This window comes from Monomorium pharaonis, chromosome 7 (genome assembly GCF_013373865.1).
Source record: "Monomorium pharaonis isolate MP-MQ-018 chromosome 7, ASM1337386v2, whole genome shotgun sequence".
Taxonomy (NCBI): Eukaryota; Metazoa; Arthropoda; class Insecta; order Hymenoptera; family Formicidae; genus Monomorium; species Monomorium pharaonis.
Genome location: NC_050473.1, coordinates 12933850 through 12949575, shown reverse-complemented (window position 1 = coordinate 12949575; position 15726 = coordinate 12933850). Strand labels below are relative to the sequence as shown.

Sequence of the window (15726 nt, the reverse complement as noted above, 5' to 3'; positions counted from 1 at the left end):
CACGATGGCGATATCGACAGTCGGTCGAAGTCATAAAGTGAACCCCTTATGGTTGTGTGCAGTACGCCTCGCATAGCACATCGCTATCTCACGAGAGGCCAAAACGAGAGTAAGCCGGTGGACGGAAGAGAGAAAAATTGCGTTGCCGATATGCAGATAGAAGAAGTAGGTGTTTGAGTATGTCACGTGTGTTGTGTTGTCGCACGAAAGACCCGTCGCGTGGGCGAAACGTCCCGTTACTTTACGATTATTTTACCGCCGACCGCCGTTACTGTCGCCGCGAGTCATCGAGAAAAAAAGAGACGATAGAAACGATTAAGATGCAATGAAAAGATAAGAACGTGTAGCTTGCAATATTACGTGACATTGCTCGAAAACACATTGACAAAACAAAACTTCATAAAATACAAAAAAATTGTAAACTATACGACACATTATATATGAATAATGTACGATGCATTAATGATAAACACCATACAAATGTCAAATTAAAATGACACAAAGAAATTTTAAGTCTATTCCTATATACTACAACGTATTTAATAGTATACCATACTTAACGCGAGTTGAAAAATTAACAAAAAATATATTAAAGTATATAAAACGAATGAAACAAATTTTAACGAGATTCTACATATCTTGTTCTGTTTGACGTAAAAAGCTAATATTAAAATGTTTGATTTACCATAAAAACAATTAAAACATACGAAACAGAAGTAACGCAAAGCAATTTACATATTGTGTAGAGCAGCAAATGTAGTATCGGTTACGAGGACGATTAAGTTGAGATGGAAACCGTGGCGCGTGGACAGACGATCGTACGACCTCGTAAATCAATGCATGCTCAGATTGCGCTCGTATTAGTGTCGGTTTTACGGCGCACTTAGAAAGATAGATTAAGTGCACGACCTTAACACCGATCAATGGAACCAGATTGCCAATGGTCGCGGTTAACGATTAATGTTCCCGCCCCATTAAAATTAGAATGAGATATTTAAAGCGTGACTCGCTGCGATCAGCCGATTCAGGACATTGATCCTTCACGAGTCAACATCACGTGCCGGTGTTGTTGCTACTACTTTGAGATTATGTAAAAGATATTTAAGGCTCGCGACCTCTGTCTCTTTCCTCGTGATTAATGAAGAAGACGAATTTATAGAGGTACCGCTAGCGGCGTCAAGATCACATGGTGTCTTAACGTCACTTCGAGTACATCATTCGTTCAGTGGATAATACTTGGACCCTCTTCATTACTTACGTAGCAACATCGTGCTGTAGCATCGTGTGTGATATTTTTTGTAATATCCAAAATATCTTTTTTAATATTGGAATATTATATTATAATAATAAAAGATTAGTTTTATAGTAGCTCGATATTCTTATCAATTTTTGTAACTAAAAAAAAAAACACTATAAAAACTCGTCCACCGTCAATTTGTATCACTCATACACTCATATACATATACACAATACACGTGCGCGCGCATAAGTGCCTATGAACGCGAAAACAACGACTACAACACATAGAAGCACGACTGCAACGTCGTCGCGTATGTAAATGCGCAGAGGCACCTGCAGTGATAAATTGATTATACTCGACCCTCCCTCTCGAGTCTCTTCCTTTTCCTACCGGCGGTTCTCTCGAGGCCTCTTGAACAACGTGACTGCTCGATCGGCTTGCCTCTAGGTCGCATTATAATAAATACATAATGTCGATACTTTATATTTTACGCAGGCAGAATTTAAAGAATACCGTAAACGGCACCCTCGGGCACTGAACCTGCAATTTCGCAAATTTCTTAAACGTCCAAGGTATACGGTGAATGCGTAGAAGGCACGGTGACTGTTGCCTACATATTAGGGAAATTCATCTAATTTTTATTAGCTTAAATATGATCGCATTAAACAATAAAATATTAATAAATAAAAAATAATATTAAACAATATTAATATAATTCCTGCTTATTTACATAAATCTACTTTTTCATCGAAACAATATAAATTATGAAATTTCAAATTTAAATAAAATATAAAAAATATTACACGTTGAATTGAAAACAAAGCACAAATTTATATTAAAAGAAAATATTACATTTTTTAACTATATTGCATCGTATTATTATCGATTTTAGGGAAGATACAAGACAGATCAGAGCACGGTGCACAGACACGTGATCGTGTCATTTTGGTAACCGAATCAACACGCCATTGAAACACTCGATGCCGAGTCATCGAGTGCCTCGTAGAAGCACGCATTGCGTGCGAATTGCATCCGTGAAGGGAAGATTAGGGGCAGCAAGGGGAGGGACGGGATTGCATTGTTTCTCTCGCCGTGGCAATCTGTTGTCGGCCCTCTTCACTCGAGTGTCCTCATTCTCCCTTCACTATCACTACTACACACCACCAGCATCACCACCACTATCGTCACAGCAGCGTCACTACCACTGCAACCGTCTAGTCCATCAGACCGCCCGCTACTTTCATCGAGTGCTTAGACTTTTCGACCACCCTCGAATCGACCCTTCGAGCAATAGCGAACGTCGCTATGCCACTCCCCTCTGCTTCTGACTGTACCCTTCAAGCACCGACAATTAGTTTCCCATTGACCTATACCGCGGACCCTCGATAGTACACCTCGTGAAAGAATTAAACCGGAACAACAAACAAACAAAGGGCCGCTTAATTCAAGGGTAACGGTGAAAATAAACCTGCATTTATGATAAATCTTCTATTCTTATCGCATCAATTAAGCGTACGATCGAAAATTAAGCACAAATTTTTATTAAATTTTTAAATCTCCTTTATACCTATATATATATATATATATACTCTTTATTAGAATATTTGATAAGGGTATACATATATATCTAATTTTAAAAGATTAAAAATGTATTCAAGTAGCAAACTTGACAAATACTCGCGCCTTAATCCTTCGCAATCGTGGCTCGAAGGAGCTACGACCTCATTATCGAATCGTACACACGATCGGCGTTTACGACGTCAATTGGTGCTGGTTCGCGTGCATGGTTGTATGTGTTTGACACCGCCGATACCAGGCGATACCAGTCGTGGGCACGTGTTAGTCGTGAGACCTGGTGTGTCACGTCCGGCAGGTAGTCGGGAGTGTGTAACACATGGGACGATCTCTGCGCGTCTCTTCTGTTCTCGCGCCGTTGTAATTAAACGCGAAGGAGCTCGAATAAAAGTCGTGCGGCACCACTAATTAACGATGCCGAGGTGTCGAAATCGAATTGCAGTATTTCACCGAACCCCGTTAGATGCCACTGAACCGTTCGCGCCAACGTCACAGGCGATTGGTGATGGCGAGGAGAAAACGCGAGGACAACTCGCTTCGTACGGATTCTTCAGACACGGATAACTAATAGAGCGGAGTGAGAAACAAGCGGCCGAGGAGATAACGGCGAAAGGTACCGCCGCCTGGTCCGGCATAATAATTTGTGCGCAGCTCATTCTCGATGGCGAGAAGACGGCGAGAATGGATAAACGAACACTGAAAGCTTGATATCTCAATTCATGAACAAGTTTCGACAAAGAAAAAATTTGCGATTAGAACAAGTGATTACGAAATTACTAAAAAAATATTTTTAACTATTTTAAAAAATTTCGATATATTCTACTATCTCAATATACAATAAAAATAACTGAATATTAAAAATAGTCTATATTTCTTAACATCGCTTTTAAAATTTATTGCGACTGTCATCTCATAAGTTCATTCTTATAATTTTCTTCAATATTAATAATATGCATATCATGATACATATGGGCATAGCTATTTAACATAAAAAATATCTAATTATCAATTTCAATTTACTTTTTGAGCGATGCTCAAACATGAATAGAATAAGGCGTATTTCTTGCGGAGATACATTATATGCATGGAAAGAAGAAATGTAGAGATTGTAATTGGGAAAATACAACAAACTCTTGTTGTACTTACAGATTATACACGATAAATCCCATGTATAATGAAATGTAATGCCGGCATAACATAATGTAGAAGTAATATTGTTTCAAGTGTATCGAGGCTTCGATGCCATCATGTACCATCATGCACATGTCTTGACAGATATACCTGTCTTGTACCCATGTTCTTCAACGAGTCGTACTTTAGTTCATGCTACTCGAACATGCATTACTATTCGACAGACTCGCCCTACCGCAAATGCATAAAGCCGAGATCAACACATGAAAGATCGTAATGTCTAAGGTCAAGATTTTCAAAGAAACTTTCTTGTAATAAAATATAAAAAATATCATATTGTCAGGAAAACATGCAACGTCTATTGTCTAACGATAAATTTTTTTATAAGAAAAATCACGATGTTCTATGTTGTCGTGAAAGAACTGCATCAAACGACGTCGGCGCGAGTTACGCGGCAGAAAACAAAATGCAATTAACGACAATGGCCGCGTCTGTTCATTAGCATTTTTTTACGTGCTCGCTCGCGGCCTTTGTTCTATTTTCATTTCGTTCCATCACAGCGATCTACCGGCTCTCCTCTTTTCTACGGCGAGCCACTTCGCTTCATCGCCGGTGCACGCTTCATCCCTTTGCCTCTTCACCTTCAGCGTCCATTGTTGTCGGCGATGGCGGTGCGCTCATTGTGCTCCGACACAATAATAATTGCGCTAATGATCGCGCTCGAAAAGTGCTTCGTAATCGGCGAGGTAGGGATCCTTTCAAACTCTTTAGCCCGTTCCTTAAAGTAACTACCAACGCGATAAAACCTCTCGCTCGATTAAAAAAAAAAAAGAAACAATAAAAAAGCTACAAAAGTCAAAATCCACGTGTGCAGTAAACGATATCTGTGGACAATCAGGATGACTCTTTCAGCGAATAATACTATTCCTAAATTCATTCTATACAATTGATTATATTTCGCTCCTGAGTAAGTATAAATTAAATTTCTAAAAATGTCGCAATAAAAAATAAGTGTTGCGGGAACGCAATCAAACGCACAATTTACACACTCAACTGACAATAAGCAGAGATCAACGAGATCGATGTACAAAGAAGTATAGATACGCCCGGAAGCGGTCGTCGGGATCAAAGCGAGAATGAAAGAAGGATCTAAGGAAAAAGATCTATTTTCTCGCTTCATTCCACGAACGGTATTCGCGTCGGTGCCCAACCACATATTAAAGGGATAATGTAAGCGCACGCCCGCTCACTCGCACGTGTGTGCACGAATCGTACGTACGTACCTAGAACGTGCGTTAACGTACGAAAGCGGGTAGGATACGCCACGCGGGGCACTCTCTTCATTTCCAGGCTGTCACGAGCAGAAGAAGATTCGGCCTGCGTTTGACAGCCCCAGGGTCTGGGTTGGGTGCTGCTGCTGCTGCTGCTGCTGCTGCCGTTGCCGCTGTTGCTGCTATTGCTGCTGCTGCTGCTGCTGCCGGGGCTGGGCCGTAGGTTGAGAGAATCGTACAGGGGTACGTTGGAGGTGGAGGGTACACAGTCGAGAGGATCGGCGCAAAGGGACGAGAGAGAGAAAGTTGGCATGTGCCCATGTGCCAGTACTACCGATTATACCGTACTGCATCGTATTGCTACATCGCGAAACCACCCCTTCTACGCTCCCCTTTTCTCTTACACGGTTTTAACTCGCCCTCCGCTAGTACTCTCTTCCAACTGTATTCATCCCTCTCGCAAAAAATTGTGGAAACAGACCGGCACAGAGTTGAAATAGAACTCCAATACATGTCTCCTTCCTTCGGAAATATCGACGAATATTTCGTATCTCTTTTTTTCTCCCTTTCATAAAGCGGGACATCTCTCAACAAATTTTTTTACTTTAATTACTTGACCGCTAAATCTCTATTCACCTTTATTATGTCTATAGATGCGTACTATAGATACAATAATTTTTAAAAACAAACGGTAAAATGTGATCGCGCAAGGAAAAAATTTCGCCAAGGCTTAAATTGAATTGTCAAACAGATGGAATACAGTATCGAAGAGAATGTTGTTGCGCAAGAAATCGAGTAAAGTCGTAATTATTATGTATATGTGTGCTTCGGTATATCCTTTGAATAACCAACTATCGTCAACCAAATTTTTTATAAAAAAATATAACGGTGGCTTCGCACAGTACCTTCAATAAATTATTCGGTAAATTACAACGACAAAGATGGCAGATTAGAAGAATACAAAAAGTCAGAAAAACGAAAGTAGAGATTAAAAGAAAAACAAAATTCGAAAAGGAATCGTAAAAAGGATCTGAAATCGAAGGATCAACCAAACGAGATTTTCGATAGAAACTGGAAACGTGTATGAAACAGACGGGTTACGGGAGAGCAGATGCAATGACGGCTGCTGTTTAATATCGGTGCCGCACATGGGCACACTCCGAGACACATTTCACTAATATTGCAGCCAGCCAGCCAGCCAGCCAACCAGCCAGCCAGCCCAGCCAGGCAGACAGCAGCCAGCAAGCGGCAGCTAACGGAGACGACGCGCTTCCCAACGCACGCTTTACATATCTCTCGGCGCATTAATATATTCAACACATATGAATATTGCAGAGAGACCGAGAGACACGTAGGAAGAGAGATAGAGAAATAAAAACGGGATAGAAGCAGAGAGAGAGAGAGAGAGAGAGAGAGAGAGAGAGAGAGAGAGAGAGAGAGAGAGAGAGAGAGAGAGAGACGGCGAGGAAGGCAGGTAGAGATGATGTACTCGCCAGCTAAACCATTGTGCCTATCTTGGGCTTCATGAAATCTGCAGTTCTCTCGCTTTCGCTCTTTCACTATCTCCTATTCCGCGTTCCCTTCGCCTCTCATTGTTCCGCGACAGAGCTTTGTGCTTTGTGCCTCTCGCAACTCTGGAACTATTTCCGTGGCTTTGAATAAGGAACTAATGAATACGAACTGTGGATGGTGGCAAGCTTATATATTCCTTTATAGCTTTATATATATATATATATAAAATGTGTATCATATTTATCGTCCACGTACGTTTCTTTCGTATTCAATCTATTTCGTTTCTTATTCCCGCGTATAAACTTATAATTGAACTTAGTATTGAAAAAACATTGCTCACAATAAATACCTTTAATCTTTAAAATGTAAGAAATAAATAGAATTAAAAAATAACAGCTATCGTTAATTATTTCTGTATTTTTACGATCATTAGTTGCGATAATTATAGACTTTGTATTTTTTTGAAAATGTTTTTCTATCCTTTATTTCTATCGACTATCTTCGCTGATACGTTCTAGCTGCATCGTGTAGTTTCGGCGAGACGTTTTCAAGCGAGGCGTTTTCTGCCTCCATGAGAACCAATTACCCTTCTACCCTCTTACGAGAATGGCCGACCCTCTGGGCGATGGTCGCCGGTGTACGAAAGTCCAGTACGCGCGTGTGCATACGTTCGAGAGTCGCTATATGCACGAGTACACGTGTGACAACGTAACGCTACGTATGCATATAATATACACACATATATATGTATATATATACATATATGTATATGTATATTTATACATATATGCGTATGTATACGCGCAATCACATGTATGGTGTCACGTCCACACGCACGTATGTTTCTACACAAACGAACATTTACACACGTACGCAGACACATGCATGTGCCTATGTCCGACTCCTTGGTAATAGAGACTGGAGAGGACAAGAAGGAGAGACGGGGAAAGATGAAAGAACCGAGTGAGAGAAGGAGAGAGAAGCAACAGTGATGGATCGTCCAATCAGTGCCGCGAGATGAAGCACGAGAGAAACGGAGCGAGCGAGGAGGCAAGACCAAAAGAGAATCTTCTCCACCTATGGCACGGTACGCGATGGACGATGAAAAAAGAGAAAGACGAAAAGCGACAGAGAGAGGGAGAGGTCATGGTCGGGTCGGTCTCTTGCTAATCGAAGAACACGAGGTGGCCCTGTGGCGGCTTCGTGCGAGAGAAACTCTACCTCGGCTATTCTCCTCCGCCATCACCTATCGCTAGCTATTGTGTAACTTGCTCTCGACCAGCAACGAATTCTCTTCCGTCAGGCCTATACTCCTAATCAAACTTTCCGAATGTTATACAGGCGTATATCCGCTAAAGTCCAAATTGGTTCGCATTTTGGAATCGTTTACGAAACCTCTTTCTATCTCTCCAATATTTTTATTCTTTGATAATTTTATTTACTTTAAAATAATCATCATCTCACATTATACATCAATTATTGATACAATATATTTTATATATTAAATTTATATAAAAATAAAAAATATAATATAATCTAAAAAGTTTTTCTAATCTTCCTGAAAAAAATTGATAATGTTAATGTTTCTGAATGTTTAAATATTTCATCATTAACGAGATAATTAATTATTGATATACATTAATGTTGTACTAAACTTGACACGAATTTTGAACAAAACTTAATTGTTCCGTTGAACTGTATTGATTACAAAACTATGCGTTTCTGGAGTGGAAGTCATTCGAGGAATGAGACAAGCGGAACTGTGGTCGAAAGGGTTAAGCCCAAGAATCGCGAGCCGCAAAGTTGAGCATCACTCAAACTATATACTGACGTACGTAATACTGACGCAAATATTATTGGAGATCCTCGTTATAGAGAACTTTAGCGATGTACAATTACACGTACGAAAACACTAGAGGATCTCAATAATGACAAATCGTAATGATATAGTATAAAATCGTTGTACATTATCGCAGCAAAATTGTGCATTTGCAATTTTTATTAAATACTATTTTTATTGCGTAAACAATATGTACTATTAATATTATAAGTCCAAGAGATTATATAATAATTTCAATTTTCAATTTTCTTTCGGATTTTGTATTTCTAATAAATTTTATTAATTATATTAATAAGCCAAAATAAAAAAGAATATAAAAAGTATGTATTGTATTAGGCAAAAAGTGTACAGAACATAACAAAGTATATAACTTGAATGATATATCTAGCTACGTCAATTCTTTCATCACCCATAGACATCCGAAATGCACTGCAGGAGATTGAAAAATGATTTCCTACCAACGACGTAGCACGAGCTACGCCACTGTGCGTAGAGTGGCAAAAGAGAGGAAGAGAGTAGAGAGAGGGTGGCTAACAATGGCCGCCAACCAAAACATCCGATAAATCTAACCGGCCCGGACCTCAAGCCCCGAGGGGTTTTAAACTCTCTCACCCCAAACGCCGACGCGGGCGCAACCCTTACATTACGTTACACACTCACGGAAAAGGGAGCCATGCCGTGTGCTATTGCAGGGCGATACGGGGGTGGAAAAGGGGGGAGGGAGGAGGTGGTAGCGGGTGTGCACAGTACGGTGGTTCCACGCGATGGAGACGGGGAGAAGAGAGGGACGTGATGTGCGACCCATGAAAAACCAAACCGAGAGAATTCCACCCGTTCTCCTCCTCTTTCACCTCCGTTTCTCCAACATTCATCCCGTTCCCCGTCTCGGGTAACCTCCTTCTACCAGTAAACGTAACGAGATCCACCGCGCGCGGGCGGTCGTGTACCGGCTCTGACGAAATTTCAACGAATTTGTTTTGTTACCGCATCCTAATTCGTTTTGTCTCCAGCCTCCCCCCCCCTCTCTCTCTCTAGCCCCTTATTCAAAGCTGCGATCGAAATTCCGTCTCAACAAACGCACGTTCTAAAATTATGATGAAAATTATGTCTTATCATTTAAGGAGATTTCAAAATAATTTTAATCAAGATTACAATCATTGATCTATGTAAAAGAAGCTTTTAACTTTTATCAATTAATATAATTGAATATCGTATCGATTTGACTTTTTCTTTAAAGTAAGAACAAAAATAGCTATTAAAACGAGAACCAGAACACGAAAAAAATTGAAGTATTCTTCAAGAGCGATCGTAACATATGTTTACAATTGAAAAAAAATGGCTACATCGATCAAGATATGCCATTGTAAAAACGTTATGAAATTCGAAATAACACATACGATATTGGGCGATACCTTTCATAACCGCCGCACTCGTAACAGACGAGCAAGATAGAAATATGCAGTCGGGGAAGACGCAGAGGCACACTAACGTCGTCGTCGACGTAGAAACTCAACTCTCGTCGCGTCGTCGCCAACGTATCGAGAGTTAAACGACGCTTGGAATCTCAGGATTCCTCAACAGTCGTACATAATCAAGCACGTCTATGATATTCCGCGCCCGAGCGGCGAACCACGTTTCCGCGTCGAAGAATGTCGATAGCTTTCAACTACGCACTTAAATGTACATACGCAGGTTTGACGTGCTGTTTGCTTGAAAAACATTGAGATAATTTATAGTTAAAAATACCAGAGAGCGTAATAAAAATAATGAATACGGCACGTTGATTTTTCGTTATTATATATATATGATATTTACTTTTCTCAGGTGAAACAGTAAGAAATTATTTTTATAGACAAAGATACGTATACTGGTTATGATTTCAATGTTTTTATATCGAATTTAAGAACATAAATTACGCTTTTGATTGGAATACAATCTGGACACACCAAATTAAACCAAGTTTCACATTTTGCTGGTCGAGTATCGAGTATTTTTCACGTGTATCGAAATTGACTCGATGCTCCTAAAGACGGAAAAAAGAATCCACGAGAGGCTGCGCGAAACGGAGATGGAAAGAAAGAAAGAAAAAGAAAAACCCTTTCTCCAAAGCGGCGCGAGCCCAAGTCCGCCCCACCTTTTCTTTACGAATCGGCTCGAGAGGAGCGGCGCGCGGCGGCGCGCGGCGCGGCGTTCGCGCGAGACCGCTTACTCGCTTCGTGGGCGGAAGGAAGAGGTCCAGATGAGGAGAACGAGGAGGACGAGAGACCAGAAAGAGGGACAGACAGGTCGGCCTGAGAGAGGAACCCGCGGCTGCCATGGTTACCGTCGCATTCCCGCCTCGCCTCGTTGCCATGGAGATGGCGGCACCCTTTCCCTCTTCTCTCCTCTCCTCACCTCTCTTTTCGTTCTCTCGCTTTCTCTCCTCTACTCGCATGCCGACCGACACTCTCACACTCGCGAAATTCCGTCTTCCTCGCTCTCAGGCACCAATCTTCTCTCCGACGACAAGAGGCGATTCGCTCTCTCGCGCTCGCTTCGTCCTTCCTTCGCGGAGAGTACCGCTGCTCTACGAAGAGAGGGAGGTCGAAAGAGAGAAATAGACGGAGGAGACAGCCCGCGAACGTGTACGCATGCGTGATGCTTGCATGGTCCTTTGCAATATCGAAGCTCGATGCATCTCCGGAACGATTTGATTACTTATCAAACGCGAGTCACTCGCAACCTCGTAATGTACTCTCGATGTACTGCGATGTTTATCAGTGGCATTCGAGAGAGAATCTTGGATATCTCTCAAAAAAGATTGACACGATGTTGCTCACTACAGAATCGCATACGCGTGATAACAGGATAAAACAATGGAAATTTTTAAACTTTTTTCGTAAAAAAAAAACAGTTGTTTTATTCATTAGTCATCTATCTTTCAAAAATATCGAGAACTGTTCAGTGTAAAGCTCACTATGTATAATACTTGAGGTTAATAATTTATATTATTTATAAGATTACGATATTATAAATTGCACTCTCTTTTCACAACAAACTTATTAATTTGAAACAGGTAAATAGAGCTAAACTTACTATAATTCTGTGCGGTGTATAGCTTTGTGTCCACTAACCATTGCCAAACCGAATCATTCACGCGCAAAACGAAGAGCGAGATGTGAGCGCCCTATTTCATAAAACGCATTTCTGATTGGTCATCGCGTCACCCGATATCAATATTTATTCAGCGTAGCGAATGCCCGAGGCCGATTAAAATTTGTTTATGCGACCAACGATTCGCTCCTCCCACTGAACGCACACGAAGTGCACAAATAAAACGGCATCTTTTTCCTTTACACACCGTACGCACACGGTTAAAAATAATTAAAGATTAATTCAAACAAATAAAAATAGATTTATGCCCGACAAATGTCACTGCATACAACTTTATATATACATTTTACATTATACACACATAAAAAATATAATTTAAAATATTATTAATTAAAAACATAAATTGCTTCTTAAAAATGGCAGAGTTGTGCAATCTTTGTAAGAGGTAATTATTTTTTTAATTGCCGCATTTGCATCATTTATTTATTTAACTAGCGCTTTAGCGATTAATTCCTTCAAGCGTATAATCCGCTGAAGAGAGAGGTACGAATAACACTTACGCAGAAAAAGTAAAATGCGTAAGTGCATCTATAAGACGAATTATGTGAAATGTTAAAATAATACATGTAATAGAAGTAGTCATAGAGAAAAATCTTCCATAGAAGGCAACCCCTCAAAGATTTTGGAAACATAAATATATAAAATTTTAGCACATAGTAGATAAATAAAATAATATAACAAACAATTGAAACTAGTATGATAAATGTTTGTTACTTTAGTATCATTGCTGAATGCAGTCAATTGAAGAGCGCGCAAGTAACTCTAGATACGCAAAGCATAAAAATTTCATATTTATAATATACGAAGAACTCGACTTACCGGGACTGCCGAGGAAAACTGAGGAATAAAGGACACCACGACGCGCGTCGGTCGCCGCGCGTTGCGCGTCAGGAGGCGAACTCCATTCCCTACGAGGACACCATTTGCCTGAAACATTATTTTCTCGTTAAAAATATTACCATATAATTATGAAAAATTCAGTTTCTTATTTAGATTTGCTAATTGCTATTTGTTTAATTAGTTTGCGCTTTGCAAACTTGTTTGTAAGAAGGACAATCGCATTAAAGATAGGTATGCATTCTACACTTCTAGAGAAGAAAATTAACATTAGAGAGAAAAAGTATAAATTTTCATTCATAAATCAAGTAACACCGTTAACATGCCGTAAATACATTAAAACAAAAAAAGTATTGATAAGTAAGTCAGCGGTTTGAATTATGAAACAAATCCTTCAATGGATTTGTTTCGAGATAAAATGTCGACGTTACGACGTCGTAATCGAAATACTGTAAAAAAATCGTTCTAATAACACGAAATAACCTGTTCTTTCGTGTAAAAATAGATGTTCTCGTATCGATTCCCGCACGAAAACGTTATTATGCAAGCACCATGGAGAAAAAGTATGCAGAAAGGGTCGATGTAGAGGAAGCGAAAGATTCGTGATCGTCGGCGTCACGACTTCGACCAAAGAGATTCTATCGTACGGTGCTCTATATGTATGCTGTTATAGCACTTTCGTTCTTTTTCTACTGGGTAGCATGCGATGTTATCCCTGCGATTTACTTCATTAAAATAAAAATAATCCTACAATTATGCTGATTATAATAATTACTTAAGAGTAAGGGAAAAGCATTTTTACTAAATTGCGCGGTATTCGCTCGATGGTTATACTATCCAGCACATAATATTAAATAATGTTATCGCATGAAACGATTGAAGAAAAAAGTTTATCTATAAAAAAATTCTTGTATATAAGAAAAATAATCATTTCTTCTTTCTTCTTTCTACGCGGTTATACAAATTTGGAGAATTTTCTATCTTCCAACTGATTTATCAAGCGGAGAGCACCACTCGCGACTGCAGTATTGCAATTTTCCAGATGCGAAAATAGGAAAGGTATCTACTTTATTTCCAGGGAGATCCCAGCTGAATGAGGATACACGGTAAGAAAGGGTGGCGCCGGGGGATAAGAGTAAGCCGCGGAGCGAAGTAATTTCACACGAGAGAGTAGGGTCTCGCAGGGTGAGAGGAGATCCCGCGGAGCTATAGTCTTATCTCGGAAATATAGCGGGCACATCCCCCCACGAAAATTATATTCTTGGAAAGCAGAAAATTGCTTCGCTTGAGCCCGTTTTGTATGAACGTGCAGTCCACCGTTATTAAGTTCTTATAACGTCTTTGCATGTGATCAACTGTCGCTTTATCATGGATATCGAGATGTTAATTTTTAATAATGTCATATGAGATCAAGCATATCTTTTTATAACACTTCCCCGTAAATTCACTAGTGATTATTACTTTAAATATTATTTCCTCCTACAATTAGCACACGCATTTCGAACTAATGGATTTAAAATCAAATTCGATATTGATTATAGTGTACTAAGCGAGTATGTGTTTAACTCTTGATTTTACGGTCAAGGCACGACCCGTCAGGGTTCTGGTTAATCGAAATGACAGGGCTGCGTCGGTGATTCGAAAATAATGGTTATTCCGGCACTAGGGACAACCGAAATTGCGTTAATAACAAGAGATTAATCCCGCCACTTAAGTTCTACAGGTAAATTTATCGAAATAAACTTTTCTTCATCAAATGTCGTGCAAGTTAGAGGAACGGTGAAAAATGTGTAATATGATAAAAAGTATGATGCACGCGCGCATACGCACACACACACACACACACGCACGCGCGCGCGCGCGCGCCCAATATTCAAAGTGCACTGTCGATTCGACGTGGGATATCTCGTTGCCGGAAATTCCGTCTTTCCACGCCACGAATAAGTGAATAAACAATATATCAGGATTATTCAAAGTCATTTGCTCACGTTGCCGACCCATTACGCACCGTCAGACTATACGTCACAGCCATTTCGAAGTCCTCCGAGGCACAGGTCCTTTGGATACCTGTAGAATCCTAGGATGGAGGTGGGGCAGATAGATGGAGATTTATAGCCGCTAGGAGACAGGGTGTAATCATACACATCGCCCCATCAACTCTGTAACTGTGATTTACCGTGGGAATTCTAAAAAGTTCTCGAGTTTCTATCGTATTTTGACCCGAATTCTCTGAATCTCGATACGTGGCTACAACGGCTGTCGTACGTCAAATCTAAAAGGCATTCATGAACATACAGTTACAAAACGCTGAGATTACTCTATTTTTTAACGAATCTATAAAATAAATTTTATAAAGACTCATTTCGAATAAAACGAGATGATAAGTTTAAGCCAGCATGAGCTAAACTTGATCGCTGTCGAAGTCTTTACTTTATGCCTGCAAAATAATTGTCGCATCTGACAGTGCAAAACGTTTCTTCAGAAGAAAGATTCGTTAAGTGGCATCGAGTGAGACGTCTCTTTTGAATGATCACCGTGGCTAAATTGCGGGTTAACTTTGGTCTAACGGGTTCGCGTGTTCGCGACAGTCATGCCACGGGGCCGAGTCATGTATCGGGCAAAGCCCTGGAGGAGTGAGTACGATCGGTGGGAGGTGGATGGACCATAATACGACGACCACGTCATCTTCGCTCGAAACCAAATTCATATAACCACGCACGACGCAAATTCCCGCTATGGCTTTATTTTTGCACCCAACAACAGCTGACGGTTATAAATTGGAACGTAACAGTCGGACATGCTGTTTGTCTCTTCCTTGTGTCGATCCTTCCATGACTAATTTGTTTCGACAGTGGCAAGTCGCTTAAGCCACGTGTATCTTTTATCTTTCTTTTTCTTCTTATAACAGTCATTGCAAATTCGTGGCGCGTGCAATGCATCATACATAAACTATCGAAAACTCTTCGCTAAATTTATAAACCGTTTTAAAAGATTTTAACTGTTACGAGATGATTTTGCGCAATTATCAATTCGAATCTACCACGTTGAGAAAGAGGGGTTCCGAGAAGATCCTGAATATCGGTATCCGGTTTTGTGCCAGTCGTAGAGACTGTAGCGGATGTTATAGATAGAATATAGATACATGCCCAATAACCCCATCACATCAG

At 40.2% G+C, this 15726-nt stretch overlaps 1 protein-coding gene across 7 annotated transcripts in view; it reads right to left on the bottom strand.

Moving 5' to 3' along the window:
* The window catches only part of LOC105831116 (homeobox protein homothorax), a 361421-nt gene that overhangs the window by 153106 nt on the left and 192589 nt on the right, over positions 1-15726 (bottom strand). For all 7 annotated transcript variants that reach the window (XM_012671023.3, XM_036289789.1, XM_012671021.3 and 4 more), the window contains one exon: positions 12542-12649. In XM_012671023.3, coding sequence (XP_012526477.1) covers positions 12542-12649 — 108 coding nt within the window. The remainder of the gene's footprint in view (positions 1-12541; positions 12650-15726) is intronic.